Below are 22,234 nucleotides of genomic sequence, written 5' to 3' on the forward strand. Positions count from 1 at the left end.
AATTTGCTTAATGAATGTGTATCCTCTGTTAAAAATAATTACAGCACAGGTAGAAAGCACTAAAGGATATTAGAGATAAAATGTTAAGGAGGTTCAAAAGGAAGAGAAATTATTCAAGATTAGGGACACATAGACAAGCATACGTTTCAAGAGAAGCTTGGGGCACCTGTGTGTCTCAGTTCGTTAAACGTCTGATTTTTGATGTCAGCTCAGGTCATGATCCCAGGATACTGGGGTCGAGCCCCGTTGTCAGGTTCTGTGCTGAGCATGGAGCCTGCTTAAGATGCTCTTTCTCTCTGCCCCTCTCCCCTACTCATGCTCTTTCTCTAAAATAGGATAGGAAAGGATAGGATAGTAGGAAAGGATAATGTTGTTCACATAAAAAGAGAAAAAGGTAAATAAAGAAAATAAACATGTACTGAGAGATTATTATGGCCCATGTTCTGAATAGGTATAGCATCTAAGTCAGTGCTGTCCACAGTGTCTTCTGCTTTCCACTACAGTAGGCACTACGTATAGGTATCAAAGACTTGCTTTATACCTAGTGTGATAGAGGAGTTGAATTTTACCTTGTGCAGCAACAAGAGTAGCAACTCTCAGACACTAACAGGGGTTCCTTTAGAAGCAGAAAAGCACAGGGTTCCTAGGTGGCTCAGTTGGTAGAGCCACTTGATCTTGGGGTTGTGAGTCTGAGCACCACATTGGTGTAGAGATTTTTTTTTTTTTTTTTTTTTTTAAACAGAAAAGCACAGTTTGCTACTGTAGAATTGTCCACTACTGCCTGGAATTCTGGCTTCTCCCATATATGATGCCCATGTACAATTCTTTCTGATTCCATCTCTAGTTCTGATCCATTCATTTAGTAATAATTTCTGAAGTTACCTTACCCTTCTAAATCCTTCTAAATAAATCATTTGTTTTGTTTTTCTTTTCCTGTACTCTGCTAGTCCACCTCTATGCCTACTATGACCAGCACTGACCATTTTTGACTTCTGATCTTGACAATTACTTTCATTCCCTGGATTTAACCCTTTTCTTATCATTGTTTATCACCTCACTTTGGCTTATTCAGTCCTCAGATCTTTCTCTACTATGTTCTGGCCTGAGCCCTCAACTGGTTCTGATAGGAAAAGACAAAAGTAAGAAAGATTTGGAGAATTCTTGAGAATTAGTAGTTCCATCTGACTAAAATAACCGGGAAATCACAAGAAAAAGTTGCAAATGTGGGAAAGCCAGACTGTGGAAGACTCTGAAGACCATGGTAAGGACTGTGAAATTTTCTGTGGTTATCAGGATGTCAGTCAGTAACAGTGTTAAAACACAGAATGACGTAAATACACTTGTTCTCTAAAAAGATAAATGTGGAAAAATGAGATGAGCACAAACAACACAAGGAAAAATAAATAGGACTTCATTAAAATTAAAAAAAAAATTATGCTGCAAAGGACAACATCAAGAAAGTGAAAGATAACCCTCAGAATGTGAGAAAATATTTGCAAACCACCTATCTGATGAAGGACTTGTCTCTAGAACATATAAAAAATTCTTTACAGTTCACTAACAAAAAGCCCAATTTAAAAATGGGCAAAGGATCCAAATAGATATGTCTCCAAAGAAAACAGAATAGTCAATAGGCACATGATCAATAAGCACATGAAAAACACACAATATCATTAGCCGCCCGAAATGCAAATCAAAACTATAATGAGATGTTACCTCTCATCCACTAAGATCACTTCAATCAGAAAGACACTTAGCAACAAGTGCTGGTGTGGATGTGGACAGATTTCAAACCTTAAACCCTGTTGGTGGGAATATCAAATGGTATACTAGAAATGGTTCAGTATTTCCATAAAAGGTTAAACAGAGTTACCATATGACCCAGCAATTCTATTCCTAAATATATACCCAAGAGAAAAACATTTCCACACAAAAGCTAATACATGTGTTCATAGCAATATTATCCATAGAACCCCAAAAGTAGGAACAATCCAATCTCCATTAAGAGATGAATGGATAAATAAATGTGGGTACAATGGATTATATGGCAATAAAAGGGAATAAAGTACTGATATATGTGGTAATATGGATATACCTTAAAATCATTATTCTAAGTGAAAGAAACTAGTTAAAAATGATTACATGTTGGGTGATCCCATTTTTATGAGAGGTCCAGCAAAAGCAAATCTATAGAGACATAAAGTAGATTAGTTGTTGCTAAGGATGGAGGTTGGGTAGGGGAAAATGGAGAGTGACTGCTAATGGGTATAGTGTTTCCTTCTGGGGAGACAAACTGTTCTAAAATTATGATGATGGCTGTATAACTCTATGTAAATATACGATAACCATGATATATAATAACCATTTAACTGTATGGTATGTGAATTATATCTTAATAAAGCTGGCCAGTAAGTGAATTGTATGATAAGTAACATATCTCAATTAAGCTGTTAAAAAAAAAAAAAAAAAAAAAAGATGGTCTGAAGACAGAAGGCACTGGAGGCACAGAGAGTAGGAAACCTTAATAATGGTCTAAAAATGGAGGAAATAGTAGTGAGAATAAAAAAGGAATGAAAACATTAAAAAAAATTTCTATCAACTGAGTATACGGAGAAAGGAAGGACATATTTATATATCACATTTCTACCTTAAGAAATTAGTTTTCTTTTTCTACAGCAGCTCCTTAGCATCTCAGACATATAGAATCACAACTTTTAACAGTTCTAGAATTATTAGGCAATATTCATGTTCCCTACAATCTGGACTTTGTTTTTAAGCAATCTGATTCATTTACACATCCAAATGCATTTACTGAATGGCCACTGTGTTAAAAGTACAATATCAGAATTAGTTAAGAACTATCCAAGGTGTAAGTACGTACATGCGTGCATGTGAATGTGTTTACTGAGGTTGCCAGGCTTAAAGTGTAGTACATAGAAATGATTATGGGTTCTTTTGAAAACAACAGTAATGACAATAAGAGCAACGGCTCACATGTATCGAACACTTTCTGTGCCAAAAACTTCATATTCATTATTGCATTTAATCCTCAAAACACCTGGTAAAAGTATGTGCTATTACCCTCATTGCAGAATGAATAAAGTTGAGATTTGGACACATAAGTTTTCCCTTAAAATATTTTAAAAGAATTATTTTGTACTTATATAAGGAGAATCCATGTGTATGTAACAGATCTAGTTGCAGACTAAATGACTTAAATATTAATTCCTATGTATGAAAAATTAAGTAATCTATGTTTTAGCAAAACAGAAAAAAAGTTCACAAAACTGAGTTTATATAACTGCATGAATTTATAAAATGTTGTATGAAAAGCTATAGTGAAAATACTTTGCAAAATTCAAGCCTAGTAAACAGTTAATATTAAGGTAAAATACTAATTCATCATATACATTAAAATCTCAGTTGAAAGATAAATAAAATAATAATGGAAAAAATCATTAACTTTTTACATACTCTCAAAATATTAAGATTTATACTACTTTCCCTTGAGATGCTTATGCTTTCTCAGAAGCAACCAAAACTGGTAGATGGATCACTTTTAGTAAGCAACAAAACTATTTGATTTTTCAAATAAAAACTAGAAATATCCATGAAACACAATCATGTGCTCTCTCCCAAATTATTAGAACAATGCCAAAAACATGCATCAAATCATACATACATAAGCAGTAACCACTCATAATAATAGAAAACCCAATAACAAAAGGAGGAAAAGGCCTGCATGCTGTCAAAAGCATCCTTTCTATTTTTCCTGAAAATTCATATGCATTTTTTGGCATCCAGCAGTCCCTCAGGAGAACATTTCCTCTTGTACTTCTTCCTTCCCTACCTAGACAACCCCAATTCTCTCACAGATTAAAAAAAAAAATTGTTTAGAATAAATGATACCACACTAATAAAAGTTAAAATAACTAGAACTACTGAGCAAGAAAAACATTTGAGGGGAATAATAAACACAGTTCTATGCACGTGCATACGCAACTCCCCCCCCCAACCCCACCCAATCCCAAATGTCAAAATTGATATATAATACACAGATGAACTTCTAGGCTCACTGGAAAAGAAGAAAAAGGGTTTAAAAATATATGTATTCTCAAAATGTATTTTGAAGCCAGGAAAACAGAGGCTTAATCTTTTAAGGAGTTGTACTCAGCACACAGAATATCAAAAAGAAACTAACGGTCCCTTCTGAATTATTTCGTAGTCTCAAAATTTAACATTTGAGACAAGTTTTCAACTGCCTTTAGACCTCTTCTGCAACCAGGCTCTTGTTTAATACAAAATAGGATGTCAGTTGATCAATATCCATTTGGCTTAAATTCATAAGTCCACAACCTCCCTTAAGTGGTAGAACAAACAGGTACAAAGCCTGAAAATTTATTGTTTCTTTTTAAACTGCAAATGATATTTGCAGATGCCAAAAGGCATTTTGAAATCACTCACCCTTACTTCAGTAAAAATGAAAAAGGGGGATGGGAGGAGGGAGAATCTCATGAGGCCTTGTATGTCAAGTTTTTGCCCAGAGCTAATTTTCATAGCTGTGTTATAAAACCCTGAAAATGGAGGTTTATAATGGAAATGCTGACAGACCCTTAACTATAGCAGCATGAATGGATATAATTAAAGAAAAGCTTTTGGCTACACCTAACTCCACAAATGAAAGCTGCCATTTTTATATTAACCTCAAATAACAGCAAGTGAGAACCAGAAATGGGATTCCAGAAAGGTAATGTGAAATGTTAAAGATGACTGCTAAAAACTGCTTGACATTCGAAGTTTTAAACATGGAGGCATTTAGTTAACATAACCAAGTCAGTATTTTCATAATGCTACTTAATCAGCAATAAAGAATGCTCTGGTGAGCCATCAGCTCCAGTTAGCAGAAAGTGGCATATGAAGTTATTATTTCTTAACAGCCTAGAGGGAGCCGCTTCTCCCTTTAATCAGTGATCTTCGTTCCTTCCTACCTATAATTTCTCTGTCATACAGTTATAAAACTATTACCCAGTTCAACATACACACTCACACATCCTGCACACACATTTATGCAAGGTCTGGTACCTTATTCCCACCTGAATTTGAAAACAGAAGAGATTGCTAAGGTAAAGTATTTCATTCTTTTTCTTGTCAGGGATGCAGCCAGGAATAAATATCATCAATCTATGTAACCCATCTTCCTTATCTAAACCAAAATTCAAAGAATTTAGCTCTGTTCTTAAAAGGGGGGCGGGGAGCCTATGCTTTAGTTTTTATCAACTATCAAAACATTTTTGAACCTTTTAATAATATTAAAAGTAATACTAATATTATAGCATACCTAGGAGGCTCCTATGAAAAGATCCTCAGAGAAGTTCCAGATTTTGGATTAAGAAAGTAGGAACAAACACATCTCTATGATCAAATATCTAAAGGACTTTTTCTTGTGTTTCCCCTCTCTGCCTCCCTTTCTTCTTTCAAGTTAACAATCCTGAATGATCTCTGGGGTTCTTTCCCCAAAGATCCGAAACTAAAAGCCTGTCCATCTTCAGGGTATCTGCCTTGGAAGCTCTAAAACTGATGAAATAAAACAAAACCATCCAAGTCACAGTCCCTCTTATTATATACTTTAATCAGTCTCACTGAAGAACTGTGTGCAAATTACAATGCAAGCTTCAGAAAATTAAAAGATGGTAGTACCTACATGATGACAGCTTTAATGAAGATTCCCCACACTACTGCACTTTTTTTTTTAATATTTATTTTGAGAGAAAATGTGAGTGGGGGAGGGGCAAAGAGAGAGGGAGTGAGAGAATCTCAACCAGGCTCTGCACTGTCAGCATAGGACCCAATCCTACAAATTGTAAGATCATGACCTGAACCGAAATCAAGAATCAGACACTGAACTGACTGAGCCTCCCAGGAGCTGCATGCTCCACTCACTGTTACTCAAACACATTGACCTCATTCTTCTCTCTGCTAAAAATGCTCTACAATTATGGCAACGGAAGTGATATATGATTACACAGTCACTTACAGCAACTGTTTTTAATCATAGTTGAGCATTATAAAACAAAACTAAAAGTAGGTATGTGTGCAAGGAATTAACTGTTATCAACATAAATATATTTGTGTCTTTTTCATAGGTTAGTCCTACAGATCAACGGCCTTGGTTTAGATGACAGCAGACTACAAACCCAAAGGAGATCTAGTTAAAAGAAACATAATATAAATGTACACTTGCTTTCACCTTATATAATCAATAATCTTCAACATGCACCCTCGATTCCTACCTTTGTACTTGACTAGTAATGCCCATGATTACCAGAGATGCATTACAGTTTATAAGATACTTGCAAGCAGAATTTTTCCAACATTTTGAAATAGTTTTGGCTTTAATACTAAAGGATTTTTACTAAATTGAATTTAAAGAGCAAAAATTTGTTTTTATTATAAGAAATGAAATTTAGATGGAATAATGTTGATAATAAATCAAAGATAAATTACTGCAAATAGGGGCGTCTGGGTGGCTCAGTCTGTTAGGTGTCTGACTTCAGCTCAGGTCATGTTCTCATGGTTCGTGGTTTGAGTCCCACATCAGGCTCTGTGCTGACAGCTCAGAGCCTGGGCCTGCTTCAGATTCTGTGTCTCCCTCTCTCTGGCCTTCCCCCACTCACACTCTGTCTCACTCTCTCAAAAATAAATAAACATTAAGAAAAATTTTTAATTACTGCAAATAAAACATGATTTACTTGTCTCCACACCTCTTTGTGATCATTTTTTCCATCTGATGACTCATTTAAAAAATATGTAACTTGTAAAAACATAAAAACAAACTGAACAAAAAGCACTATCCCTTTTTTTTAGTAGCAAAAATAACAGCTAAAAGCACTCATAAATATATATGAATAGGTAACACTTCAAGGTTTACAGTTTGCAAATCATTTAACTGCTTATGATTTATAAATATATATATAATGGTTTGGTTAGTTTCTGTTTAGTTATTTGTAAACTTTAACAACGGTAATGTAAGAAGGTAGCTGTGATTGGTTAGAGTCTGAGTGGTGATACTGAAACCTATTTTAGTAAGTCACAAAAAGTCCATGTTTCCATTTCTTCATCTATAAACAGGCAGGACAAGGTTGGCAAAGAAATAAATGAGTACAGTATTTGTATACTGTATGTCTTTCAAGAATACAACAATTATTCTTGTGTTTCTAATTATCATTTTTAAAGAATAACCAAAAAAGTCCTAGGTAGGAGCTTAAAGACAAAAAGAAGTTAGTGAACAAAAAAGAAATAAAGAAGAAATTTCTTACTTTCTTACTTTTATTTACATTTTTAAAGCCTCTCCAACTTTTGAAATTAGTCCCATTCTCCGATTACCAAGTTTCCATTAACATTTTTACAAACTTCTGCATTTAATTTCTTATCTGAGAATGCATATTTTCTAAATATACTCCATATGCTAATCTAAAAATGAGAAAGGAGGCTTTCTCATATACTATTAGGGAGTGTAAAAGTTGGCACGTTTTTTTTTTTTTGTTTTTTTTTTTGGGGGGGTAGAAAATCTGGTATCATCTATCTACATTTAAATGTACATAGGGGCGCCTGGGTGGCGCAGTCGGTTAAGCGTCCGACTTCAGCCAGGTCACAATCTCGCGGTCCGTGAGTTCGAGCCCCGCGTCGGGCTCTGGGCTGATGGCTCAGAGCCTGGAGCCTGTTTCCGATTCTGTGTCTCCCTCTCTCTCTGCCCCTCCCCCGTTCATGCTCTGTCTCTCTCTGTCCCAAAAATAAATAAACGTTGAAAAAAAAAAAAAAATAAATGTACATAGACCAATTCATTTTTAGAAATTAATCTATTCTTCCACAAGTACACAGAGAAGGCACATATAAAGATGTTAAATAAAACTGTTTAAAATAACAAAGTGGTAAACAATATAAATTGACATTATTATGGTATTCGTTAAACAAAGTTTGGTACAACCATATAATGAAACACTAAGTAGCCATTAAAAAGAATTAGATGGGTATCCATCTACTAACATGGAAAGCTGCCAAAGAAATATTAAGTGAAAGGCGAAAGATTTATTCGATCTGAAGAAAAAAAAAAAAGAAATATTAAGTGAAAAAAGGCAGGTGCAGAACAAAGATCATCTGTTTTGTGTTTTTAGCCTATAAATGAGAAGAAAAAAATCTGGAAGATTCTATGAGAAACGATGTTACTTCTGTGGAGTAAAACGAAAGCAGTATTTAAGTGGATCTGAAAACATTGTTTTATATGGGTGATTGGTGTTATCAACAGAAAAATCTTATTTTAATCTCAGAATAAATTGTTTTACCTGGAAGTATTTCATGCAGTTGAGGTTAGAACTCTGCAGCAAAATAATTTAAAGAAGCTTACCTTTTTTTTTAATGGTACAGGGTGGTCAAACTCTTCTTAAGGGCACAAAATGCAAATGTTTCAGTAGAAGCCACCTTAGATTTGAGCTCATGATCTTGTTTAGACTATCTGAAACATTCCTTTGGATAATACTATTCCTTTAGCAAAGGTAAAAAGGGAAGGAGGGGCAAAGAAGCAGTTCGGGGACTGCACCAGAGCTGCTCGGAGTTTAGTTTTATGTGTTAGCACATAAACTTTCTTTTTAAAGAATTACTGTTCAAAGTAACAGTTTGGAAACTACTTATGCCAACATAGCAGTAAAACCAACTCTTCTCTCTCCATTTGGATTTCATGAGTGTATCGAAAGGAAAATTTTAATATAGAATCAACATAGATGATGACATAAATCAATAAATTAGAATATTTACTGGAAAACGTACCTGATTCTGGCCAGAACAGCTTGTAGAAAGCTCAACACGATCCTAAGTTCAGATTCTTGACAAGCTCGCAGAAGCATACTGAATCCATCATTAAGCAGTTTTTCATGGGAAGGATGCAAGCAATGGCTAGTCTCAAACACTTCTTGAACACCATCAATATAGATGGAAAGAAGGGTCCAGAGAGTCTGTCTTTGTCCCATTTCATCATTCTTAGATACCAAGAATTCTTTTGCTTTCTCTCGAAAAGCACCTGAAAATTTCTCAGCCAAAACACCAATGTCCAGATTTTTCTGGATATACATCAAGAGGAAGGCCACTTGACCCTTCCAAATGAGAGGAGATGTTATAAAGGAAGGCTTGAGGAAATTCAGGAGGCCTAACACATGACCTGCTACATCTTCCACTTCTGCAACAGCTGCTAAGAGTAGAAAAAGGATGAAAAAGTTCTGAAGACCAACTTCAGTTAGTTCTTCCATTCTTTTTTGATGGAATTTAGAATATATTCTGCAAAACAAAACAAAAAGAATTACCTTAAAATTTTTCAAATAACAGCTTTTAAAATAACCTTTTAAAATAACAGCTCACTCAATACTCATGACAATCTCATTACTGTAAATTTAGCTAATTCTTCATTTTAATGTTGCCATTGTCACTTTTTCTACTTTGAAAATACTCACAGAATACTCATACCTTCAAATTTCTCAGTGAAGCAGCAATCATCTATGACTGAATTAAAAGGATTCACTGGTCTTCCCCAAAGGACCGTATAAGTTCTTTTCATATAGTACATGGCTTTTCCTGTTATTTTAGTACTCTTAATCACCTTTCTTTTTTAATTTTTATTGACAAATAAGAAAGAATATATATCCCCTTTTTTTAAAGTTTATTTATTTTGGGAGAGGGAGAGGGAGAGGGAGAGGGAGAGGGAGAGGGAGAGGGAGAGGGAGAGGGAGAGGGAGAGGGAGAGGGAGGGAGGGAGGGAGGGAGAGAGAAAATCCCAGGCAGACTCCATACTATGAATGTACTGCCTGACACGGGCTCAAATCTACGAACCATGAGATCATGACCTGAGCTGAAACCAAGAGATGGACATGTAACTGACTGAGCCACCCAGACACCCCAAATATATACTCCTTTAAGTACAATTTGATGTGCTTTAAAGAAATCTTAATGGGGCAATTTTAAAACAATTTTCCTTAAACTCTTTCTCCCTGTACCCCTCACAAAGACCTGCTCTTGCCAGAATTATACCTAAGACAATTCAACGTGCTGGAAAAATTATTTTTACTTATTGATAAAGTAAAATGGTTAGTGTTTAAATGTGCAAGACTCCCCATTTAAAAATCTCTTGTGTTAATATAATTTACTAGTCGAAGTAAAGTATTACTTCATCAATTAAGGGATTAGGATAGGAACAATAGAACTGTTACTGAATAAATTCCAAATATTTGTTTTAAATAAAAGTTCTGAGTATTATGTCTTCCATAAAATGATTTAAGATTCAAAGATAAACTGGCAAACAGAAAAAAAAAAAAACTACTGTTTGAGCCACATAATTTTTGGAGGTTTAACAAAGAAGTTACCATTAAAAAAAAAGTATACACTAAAAAAATTCTACTGTATCACCATCATCTTGCAAGTCATATGTGGGAATCAAACAGGAATTTCATTTAGTGGTTCCTGACAAATCCCTACCTAGAACATGAAGGAATTCTTACTCTGCAAGAGCTCCCATTATATAAGCTGAGCAAGTGGTGGGGGGCAGTATATTTTACAAAGAGGGCTAGAAAAAGGGCTAACAGATAAAGAAAGTAGATCAAGGGAAGACAATAAAAATTCATATCTATTTAACAAGCAAAATTCTCAAAAACAAAAACCAGATAAATATGACCGGAAGTTTATTTTACCACACCAGAAATGAAAACTGGGCATTCTTCTCAAATGAGAACATTTGAGTTATTTGGTTCTATCTTCTGGTTAGTTTTCATTCAAGGAAGCAGGACTAATGGGACTGAATTCAAAGAATGCAGAGTTTTACAGACTGACTCTATTACCTGCCAGTGTATGATTTGGAAAGGTTTTCTATTTCTGTAATTTTGAATAAAATTTATGCACTGAATTATATAATAACATTACAATTAATTTTGGCAAAAGAAACAACAGTTCTCTAATATATTTAATATATGGAATTTCAATCTTTAGGACAGATGAGATAAACCAAAATTGTCCCCAAGTTCTAGATACTAGGTTTGTTCCTTACTATAGTAAATTGGCAGGATTAAAAGGCTGCATGTTTTGTTGTCCTGTATACACTAGGGAATACATTTGAAATGTATAAGCCATAAAGACTTCTAAGCACAAGTTAACTTAAAAAATACAAACAGTAAGTAACACTTCTTCAGAGTGAACGTTCATGACAAAGAAATATATGGCACATACCTTCCTTTGACTTGTTTCCAAGGATGAGGGCCATTGTTCTTCATTGCTTTCTTAACAACTTTTGCCAAAATGCAAAGGAAAATGGTGTAACTACTGCTGGATTTATACAGGCCATTATCTTGTTTATCACAACAGCAAGTCTTCACCATTTCTAGCATAGACAAGGGTGACTTAATAATATGTGTAAGGCCTTTCAAAGGAAGCCAAGAGATGCTAAAAGAACTATTCTAAAAGCAAAAAAGAAAAAAAGAAAAGAATGTAAGTATTAAATCCAAGTAAACAAAAATGGAAATCCCAATTAGCTCACTAAAAGTTTGACTTGCCTTGATCACATAAATTACAAACAGTACTACACATCCTGCCAAAATAAAAATTCCACAAAAGCAGAGACACCAAGGGCTGTTCAAATTCCTAAAACATCTCCAATATGTCTTTTTAACAGTTGGTCTGTCCAAATTAGGAAACATACAAGATCCATCCATTGCATTTGGTTGCTTTGCTTCTTTAATCCCTTATGTAAGTTTCCCAGAGTTTATGTCATACCATTTATTTTTGTATTAGGTCATTTATTGTGTAGAATTTTCTCCAATCTGGATTTAGCTGCTAGTATCTCCCTAGTGTCATGTAATGTACTCTTTTATCCCCTATTTGTTCTGAAAATCGGTAGCTGTATCTAGAGGATTGATCAGATTCATGCAGGTTGAGTCTTTTGATAAGAATATTCCATTGGTAGTACTGGGCACTTCATGTTGCAATTAGGAAAAGAGACACATTAAATTGTGTCATTCCTTTTGTGACGTTAAGATTGAGGGTCTTATCAACCTGATCTGTTAATCTGAGTGATCCCCAAGATTCTCACTGAACAATTTTAGCAGCCATTAATGATCACTGCCCAGAAGCCTTACTTCATCAGATGTACAAAATAGTGATTTTCTAATTCTATCATTACTTCTTAATTAGCTTATTAGAAATTTGGTTATTCTTAAATATAGTTTATATTCTCATTTATAGTTTTCAGAATAATGAGGGTTTGGTTTTTTTTAATTAATGTTTATTTATTCTTGAGAGAGAGAGAGAGAGCGCGCGCGCAAGTGAGTGCATAAGTGGGGGAGGGGCAGAGAGGGAGAGAGACACAGAATCCAAAGCAGGCTTCAGGCTCTGAGCTGTCAGCACAGAGCCCGATGCAGGGCTCAAACTGGCAAGCTGTGAGATCATGACCTGAGCCGAAGTCAGATGCTTAACCAACTGAGCCACCCAGGCGCCCCTGTATTTGATAAGTTTCAATCCACAGCAATCATTATTCTTTCTTATGCTCAAATTTATCCAGCATTGGAGCAATGGGACCTCCTTTTGACATGACTCCATCTTACTTTGATATTTCCTAGCTTTCAGATATGACAAGACACTGTGGACTCATACAGATGTTGTCTCAGAACTAGAATGGGTCATTTTTCCAATCAGCCTGAAATTATGCTTCAGAGAAAGGTGTTTTTCTTATTTTTAATAAGCTCCATTATGTATAAACCCAAACTAGTAATTTACTTGTAAACCTCCCATTTCCATTTTCTATCTCGTTTGAAGGGTTCACTATTTACTCAGGAACTCAAATACTCCAAATCTTCTCTTTTTTTCCACACATAACAGGTAACTAAATCCTATAAACCTACCTTTATAATTTTTATTTTTCAAACATATCCTCTTCTTTCTAAATCCATTGCCCCTATTTTACTCACTCACTGCATTATTAGCATTTATTATTACATTGGACTATTAATATAACACCCAATTTATTTATAGCATTTTCAGAAAACTCTCTCACACACGTACCCAATATGTCACATCCTTGGTTTTCTATGTCTCTGGAATAAATCATAACTCAACCTGCACATTATCTTCAACCCTACATAATCTAGTCACTGACTACCCTATGTTCCTTATCTGCTGTTTCTTCCCATAGTCATATCAGACCTATCCAAAACTATTTAACACGGTAGGAAAAGACCAAGTTTTTTATGTGTTCATACATTTGTTCATTATGTTCCTTTCACCTGAACACTCCATTTCTTCTATGCCCGGAAAATTCTACTCATTCTCCAGTTAAAAAATTACAACCTCATAAAGCCTTTCACAAGTCTATACACTGGGTCAGATACTCTGTCCTTGGACATTCCACAGTACTGTAACTTCTTCCCCACAATGTCCACTAACCTATAAGCAACTCAAATGCCAAGACTATGTCTTATTCAGAATAGCATTAACTGTTCAATGTGTTGCTAGTAATCAGTAATTGTTAGAAAACATTTATAAATGAGGATTAAAAAGAAATATCTTTCTGGTGCAATTTTGGTTCCTTTGCTTACTCTCACTCTTTAGAGAAAAGAGACAAAATGTTCCATTCCCTTATGTCAATGCTCTATAAACAATGCTTATGAAAGGTAAAACAATATTTTTGAGCTACTCTAATCTACTTGGAAAAATTAATTTTTTAAGAAAAATCTGTAACTTTTCATAATTAAACCATAAAAATATTCCTCAAATATGTACAAATTCCTCAAATTCCTGGAACACATTCATATTTTATTTACTCACCAGGTTCTTACTATAATATTCCCATAGAATGGTGACAATTACAATGTTTGGCTCCCAGAAATCACAAAGCGTCAAACAACAGTGCAGATGCATTCGTAATTGTTCTTCTGGTATACCATCCTAAAAAATAAAATGAAATTGTGGGAAAGTAAATGGGCTCTGGTAACATGAATATTATTGCTTGATACGCACTGGATAACCTGCTTTTATTTATTTATTTATCTATTTATTTTTTACTGTTTATTTTTGAGAGAGAGACAGAGCATGAGTGGCAGAGGGGCAGAGAGAGAGGGAGACAGATTCTGAAGGAGGCTCCAGGCTCTGAGCTGTCAGCACAGAGTCCAATGAAGGGCTTGAACCCACGAACAGTGAGATCATGACCTGAGCAGAAGTCAGACACTCAACTGAGCTACCCACGCACCCCTGGATAACCTACTTTTAAAAAGAATATGAATACATATCACCAAATCATACCCACTCTCATCTTCAGACCAGAGGTCTAAATCAGGATAGGCTATACTTCTAAAAATTTGCTTTATGTATTCAGATAATAGAAATTACATAACTCAAAGTGACTTTTAACACAATTACTTAAAAATTAAAGGTGTTTGTGATGGAGTGATTATAATAAGGGGGTATATATAATCTGAATTGCTTAAGGAGGAAAGTTTGGACATGGAGGAAGACAGAAAATGGAAAAGATCCAAGAGTGGTGAGCAGAATGAAAATGAAAAGAAAAATGAAAAAATGTAAAGCATAACCCTGGAAAATGGGTGAAATAAGTAAAAGAATCTCTGCTTAGATGTGAGGATATTAAGAAATTTACAGGACAGGGTGATTACATGCATTAATGTTGGGGTTGCTAATAAAAGTAACATATAGGTATAAAAAAAGTGATCTTAGTGCTAAAACATTCAAAGAATAAAGGGAACCAAACATGAGCAGATTTTTTTGGTAAGGCATTAACTCTTAATTAGTAATCCTTTAGAATACACTCAAGCTTCAAGTCCTCCAGGAAACTTACTAACTTCCATACTAACAGTGACCCTTCTTTATGCTCCACAACCTCCTATGCACACCTGCATCATAGCACTTACCTTCTTAAATTTACGTTTGTCTGCTTTCAAGTGTCTGTGAACTCTCTGAGAATTAGGATAATTTCCCCTGGGTCTAGCACACTGCCTGGTTTGCCAAACAAACTCCATAAATATTTCATGAATAGAACTGAGATCTAGGTTCTTGTGCCTCTTTTTACCAAGTAGCTGTATGGCTTAGGGAAAGAAACTTAGCTTCTCTAATAGACAACTAAGCTCATTTAAACAAAGAAGGGAGGGGCGCCTGGGTGGCGCAGTCGGTTAAGCGTCCGACTTCAGCCAGGTCACGATCTCGCGGTCCGTGAGTTCGAGCCCCGCGTCGGGCTCTGGGCTGATGGCTCGGAGCCTGGAGCCTGTTTCCAATGCTGTGTCTCCCTCTCTCTCTGCCCCTCCCCCGTTCATGCTCTGTTTCTCTCTGTCCCAAAAATAAATAAAAAGGTTGAAAAAAAAAAATTTAAACAAAGAAGGGAAGTTTCTGTCCATCATTAATATTCTTTTGATTTTGTTATGAAAATATTAAGCAAGACCTAGGCTCATTCCTGTGGCATACTACTCAGATAAATTAAAACATACTAAATTCAATATACTTCAAGGATTTATGACTCCAAAACCAATTATAAATACCATTCTATGCCTCTTTCCAAAAACAGAAGGGAAAAGAAATGAACATTTAATGCACACTGGATTTGATCAAGATTGCTCTTGGTGACCAGACCAAGATTTGAATAAAATTTGTGAGGCCAGAACCCATGTTCTTTACACTGTGCCCAACCAAGAAGAAATTAAATATGGTGTATTCTGAGAGACTTTTTTTTATTTTTTTAAAAGAATGGAGATAAATTTCCCTTCTTTTCCCTGCTAGTGGCTACAGATTATAATGAAAAAGAAAATACCATTTTCTCCTGTTTTGGCAGGATTGGGTAATCAGTCAGTTGAGTAGGACTTAAAAATTTTGTTTAGCTTATAATTAATTACAGCTAGTATTTGTTATAAAATACATTTTCATTTCCTGTATATTCATTTGTTTTGAGCTATTTACCCTTAGTTTAAAAAAAATGTTTTTTAATGTTTATTTATTTTTGAGAGAAACAAGAGATGAGGGAGGGGCAGAGAGAGAGGCAGACAGATTCTGAAGCAGGCTCCAGGCTCTGAGGTGTCAGCACAGAACCCAACACAGGGCTCAAACCCACGGATCATGAGATCATGACCTGAAGTCGGATGTTTAACGGGATGCTTAACCTGAGCCACCCAGGTACTCCTCCCTTAGTTTTTTCTTAAAAATTCCCTTCAAAAATGTGTGTGTGCACATCAGCTGAATTAAGAAGAAAGGATTTGCCTAACTTCAAGTCCAGATAATCAAAGAGATATAAATACAAAATAGGAGAAAAGAGCAAAGAGATATCTTAGCTGAAATTCATAACGAGAAAACAGAAGATGAAATACAGTGAAGAGTACTGGAAAACTCCTGTGTATATTAATTTCTTCCTACCTTACATTTTCCATCACACACTTACTGGAAAGGAAAAAAAAAACACAAACAAAAATATGGAAATTTGAGATGCTTTCCACAAGTATCATCAAAATAGATCTAGAAACCAAAAACGATTAAACACATAGCAGTAAAAAAGTTTTAAAATAGAAATGGCAAAAATAGTTTTATTCAGAATCCAACCAAGTCAAATGCTTTGAGAGAGCACACTGTGAGTAAAACATGTAAGAAGACTCAAATCCCAGCTTTGCCACTTCTTAGTTACCTATATGAACATGGACAAACTCCTTAACCCTATCAGGCCCTGCCATAAACATTAAGTGGAAGAATGTACATTAAGTGCTAAGTACAGTGCTTGCATAGGGATGGCTGTCACTGTATTGTCTGCAAGAGAGAGATATTTTTTTAGGCCTAACTATGATCAAATAATAAATGCAACAGGATCTCAGTATAGTACCTTACACTGATATATTTCATTTCTGTGAGTGCTAAGGTCGAACTCTACCTAAACCAAGAGGTTTGAATAATTACATCTAAATCCATGTCCTCTGAATAAAGAGTTTTAAACAAACCAGGTCTTTGGGCCTCTTTTCTACACAGGCTTACACCTGCCTGTTTGAATCCCAGAGGCTATGCTACTCAGCTTCTGCATTTTTCACAAGACCTATGGATGCTCTGTAGGTCTCTTCTCTGTTGTGTGAGTATGTATAAACTATTCAATGAGAAGGCTATCCCAGAATATTCCATAGTGTCTGCTTTTGATCTCCTGATTCCATAGTGCCTGCTTTAGTCCTTTTATTTTTTATAACTCTTTTTTTTTTAACTTTTATGTATTATTTTTGAGATAGAACACACAAGACGGCGAAGGCGGGGGAGGGAGAGAGGGAGAGAGAGAGAGGAGGAGACGCAAGAGTGCACGCGCGTGCACACACACACACAGAATCTGAAGCAAACTCCAGGCTCTGAGCTGTCAGGACAGAGCCCGATGCGGGGCTTGAACCCACAAACCAGGAGATCATGACATGAGCCGAAGTCGGAAGCTTAACCGACTGAACCACCCAGGTGCCCCTCTGCTTTAGTCTTTTTATAAAGAATGTCTTCCCATCTTTATTTTGAAATATCAAATTTAGGCATCTTAAATTTGGGTATATACCATACATGATATTCTTCTACTGAACTAAAAATGAAAACAATTATCTTTTATAGCCAGTATACATGAAAAGATGCTCAATATCACTGATCATTAGGGAAATGCAAATCAGAACTACAATGAAGTATCACCTCACACCTGTCAGAATGGCTAAAACCAACAACACAAGCAACAATAAGTGTTGGTGAGGATATAGAGTAAAAGGAACCCTCTTACACCATTGGTGGGAATGTAATCTGGTGCAGCCACTCTGTAAAACAGTATGGAGGCTCCTTAAAAATTTAAATACAGAATCACCATATGATCTAGTAACTGAGCTACTCGGTATTTACCCAAAGAATATGAAAATACTTATTTGAAAGGATATATGCAGCCCTATGTTTGTAGCAGCATTATTTACAACAGCCAAATTACATACACAGTCCAAGTGTCCATCGATAGCTGAATAAAGATACACACACACACACACACGCACACTGGAATACTACTCAGCCACAAGAAAAGAATGAAATCTTGCTATTTGCAATACATGGATGGAGCTAGAGAGTATAATTACAAGCAAAATAAGCCAGTCAGAGAGAGAGAGAAATACCATAGGATTTCACTCATATATGAAATTTAAAAAACAGAACAAACAAGGAGAAAAAAAAGACAAGCCAAAAACCAGACTTTAACTATAGAGAACAAATAGTTGGTTACCAGAGGGCAGGTGAATGGGTGGATGGTAAAATAGGTAAAGGGGATTAAGAGTACACTTACCATGATGAGCTTATCAGTAATATATGGAATTGGTGAATCACTATATTGTACATCTGAAACTAATATAACACTATTTTAACTATACTGGAATTAAAAAAAAAATTTACTCTTGGGGCACTTGGGTGGCTCAGTCAGTTAAGCACCCGACTCTTGGCTTTGGTTTGGGTCATGATCTCATGGTTCATGAGTTCCAGCCCCGTGTCAGGCTCCAAGCTGGCAGTGTGGAGCCTGCTTGGGATTCTCTCTCTGTGCCTCTCTCTCTCTCCCTCTCTCAAAATAAGTAAACGTTTAAAAAAAAAAAAAAAATTACTCTTAGTTTTTGTTTTTGTTTTTTTTTAATAAAAATGGCAATTTAACAATTGAGGGCTCATTTTTTAACGAATAACCTAACTAGAAGAAGTCATCAGAAGAATAAAAATTATTTGCAACCTAAATAATAACTATTAGTCTGCCTGCGTGATTCAATGTATTTTTAGGATTAAAGAAAGTTGAAATTCAATATCCCAGTCAAGATCCTTCTGTCCAAGAAACATAATGATTTTGAATTAGTTACTAGGGGGCGCCTGGGTGGTTCACTCGATTAAGTGTCCAACTTTGGCTCAGGTCATGATCTCGCGGTTTGTGAGTTCAAGCCCCGCACTGGGCTCTGTGCTGACAGCTCAGAGCCTAGAGCCTGCTTCAGATTCTGTGTATGTCTCTCTCTCTCTGCCCCTCCCCTGCTCGTACTCTGTCTCTGTCTCTCTTAAAAATAAACATTAAAAAAATTACAAATAAATGAATAGAAATAAATTAACTATTAGAAGATTACTGCCCCATATAAGTGAGATCTAATTACATTCTGAGTTGTTTTTAGCCTTGGACTCTTCAGGTTCCTTAGCAAATAAAAATATTAGACTTGTTTTGGATATCTTTTTATACCCTTCAATAAACTTTAGTAGAAAATTGTCTCTAGGATGTCAAAAAATGAGGCTTTAAAAAACAGGTAGTATAAAACTCAAAATCTTCCTCTTCATTTGAATACAATAATGCCGTTTTAAAGGTAGAACAAATGTTTACTGTCAGCATACACAAATATTAAATAGTACTGCCTCCAAAAAATGGTTAAGGTAAATACTTAACTATTTAATCATACCAACAGAAGCAAAGTTAAACAATAAATGTTCTCTTTACCTATAAAGCTCAATGTCTGTTTCTAGAAAATCCTTTCTGGCTAGAAAAAGATTTGGAACATTATTTGCTTAATTACAACTACAGTGGCATGCCTACGGATTATATTTGACGACTGCTCTACACGAGGAATGTATGTTTTTTAAATACTGCAAATGGACTCTTTCACTGTTGGAGATAAAGTCAAAGCACACGGGCATGGGCAGATTTTAATTTACCTCAATGGGGGAAAACAGATATAATCAAACTGATAGTTCTATCTGAACATATTATTTATTTTTTATGACCACCTACTGCACCCACAAAATTGATTTCAAGAACTCCAGCAAGTAGTACTAAACTACTTATAAAATCTAATTTGATACAATCAAGGCATGACAAAATTGAAAGATCACTAGAGAAAATGGACTACTTCTTTCTAAATATTATAATGGCTTCTCTCACGGGAAAAATTACTTTGACTTTATGTTACATCTAAATTCCCAGAGAAAGTTTCTTGGAGTCACTAGACTATTTCTATTTCTAGGGTGCCTGACTTCCCACAGTTTGCCCAGGACTTCCCTGGTTTTAGCACTGATCCCAATTCTGGGAAACCACAAGCCAGGCAATTCCTGATGGGCATACTACTTACTTCCAAGAACTACGTATTTATCATCAAAATAAGTTCAGCTAACACCATTAACATACTAGCTATATTGTAAAGATATATTATGCAGTGTCAGAATAACTTTTATTACATTATGAGTAAGACACTTCAAAGTTTTTTTTTTCAAGTCAATGAGTTTCCTTCATTTAAAATCAAAATTATAGTGAGTCATAAACACAAGAAAAAAAGAATTAATTTTCAAGCAACTAAAAAGGGTCTGAGGAGGGTTTTCAATCTCTTAGTCAAAAAGCAAACTTCTTAGTCAAAAAACAATGGAACAGAGATGATGATAAATTCTTTCTCCTGTTTGTCCTAGACCATTATGAGTGTACGGGTATTTATCCATATGACCCTTAGAACCTAAGAAATACTCTGTAATTTAAAACCTACCTGAATAAACCATAAATTCATACGTTAGAGCTGAAAGGAAGTTTAAGAGGTTTTAAAGGTGTGTTAAGGCATTAAGACTGGATCAATAGCTAACATAATTAACAATGACCACTTTTTAGTGATCCCCTACGTTCTTGAGGTAAAAAAAAAAAATGTATATAAGACACTTTCTGAATTACTAAATCAGTATGTTCTCAAAAAGAACGAAGGAGAAAGCCAATTGAAATGACACAGAAAAAAATAAAAATAAAAACTTTTATAATGGTTGAGGTTATAGTTCTTTTGTTTTTCATACAACTATGTATGCACAAGTCTTTGGAATTCTAGTCTAGAATTTTTACTCGTTAATTGGAAGACTCATATTATAAACTAAATGTACTTATTGTATGCTTTACCTAAAAAAATTAAGAGTTAATATAGATAAAATGGAAAAGAAAATTTGACACTATTTATATGATTTTCAAAGATATGGCTACAAAATAAATGTGCGTGTATTCATAAGTATGAATGAGTGTGCATGTACGTACATATGATATATATATCAATCCTGTACTATATTTCTTGTTTATTCCTCTTCAAGATTTTAACAATCTTCATATCCTAACAGAAAAGTAATCTACTACCCAAATTTAAAAATATTCTTTACTAAAATTTCCCCTTAAATTCTTACATAAATAACTTATACTACAAAACTTTAGAGAACTACAATACAGTATGTTTAAAGATGTGATGAATAGCACATTTAAAACTATTTTAAAAGGAGGTCAAATCTGACCTCTGGGCCATGAAGCACCACATTAGCGGCTCTGCAGAAAGAAAAATGATAACGTAGGAAATGAGGGCTCAGAAACTAGGACCTTATCAGTTAGAGTAGGATTCGCGCCTGTAAGACAAATTGCTCAGCAAGGCAAGTCACCCTCCTGCTGTGGTGAGGATACAGCCGAATTTCCAATGCCACTATCTCCCTCATCGTGTCTCTAGACCCGATACCATACAGTCAAGGAATGGCGTACAGTTTTGAAACATCCACTACTTATCCTGAATACATTTTGTCAAAGTCACCGGCTAGGATAATTTTATTTGTCCTTCAACTGGCAACTCAGTGTTAGAAATAAAAATCTTCAAAGGATACTCATTCATAGGAACTATCTTATGTTGCCCCTTCATTAACAAAGAATGATGATTCCACCTCAGGTTTTTAATAAGTAAACAGAGTTTGTTATTTAAATCATTTTAAGTTTTCTCAGTTCTTAAAAAATAAAATCTGTAACGTTAGAAATTTAGCAAAGCCCACAAATTGTCTCATTTGAAAGCATACCTGAACACCGATGGACTTTTTTAGCAGTTCTTCTACAAAATTCCAATTTGATTCCATTTGTCTCTAGAAAGGGAGAATATTGCAGCAAAATTATTGCTCTTAATTATGCATTGAAATTATAGTATAGCAGGCTAGTAGTGAAGTACAAATATCTTCTCTAACATCAGACATCATTACAACTTCTTGAATGTCTAAAATTACTTGGACAGAGTAACTTGACAGACTTGGTAGAAAAAAAAAATTGTAACTATTCCAATCCAATATAAACCTTAACAGGACATGTTTTATTAAACAATGGCACTTGTATACAATTATAACTGTTTTAACAAATATTTAAATTTTGCTGTCATATGTAATTTAAGCGGAAAAAAAA

At 35.0% G+C, this 22,234-nt stretch overlaps 1 protein-coding gene across 1 annotated transcript in view; it reads right to left on the reverse strand.

The window, feature by feature from the left end:
- Positions 1–22,234, reverse strand: part of MMS22L (MMS22 like, DNA repair protein) — a 126,000-nt gene that overhangs the window by 73,058 nt on the left and 30,708 nt on the right. Inside the window, exons 11-14 of the mRNA XM_025925730.2 lie at positions 21,862–21,924; positions 13,849–13,968; positions 11,260–11,486; positions 8,821–9,324 (exon numbers count right to left, since the gene is read on the reverse strand). Coding sequence (XP_025781515.1) covers positions 8,821–9,324; positions 11,260–11,486; positions 13,849–13,968; positions 21,862–21,924 — 914 coding nt within the window. The remainder of the gene's footprint in view (positions 1–8,820; positions 9,325–11,259; positions 11,487–13,848; positions 13,969–21,861; positions 21,925–22,234) is intronic.

Source organism: Puma concolor, chromosome B2, assembly GCF_028749965.1.
Source record: "Puma concolor isolate L17-30 chromosome B2, mPumCon1.1.hap2, whole genome shotgun sequence".
Lineage (NCBI taxonomy): Eukaryota > Metazoa > Chordata > Mammalia > Carnivora > Felidae > Puma > Puma concolor.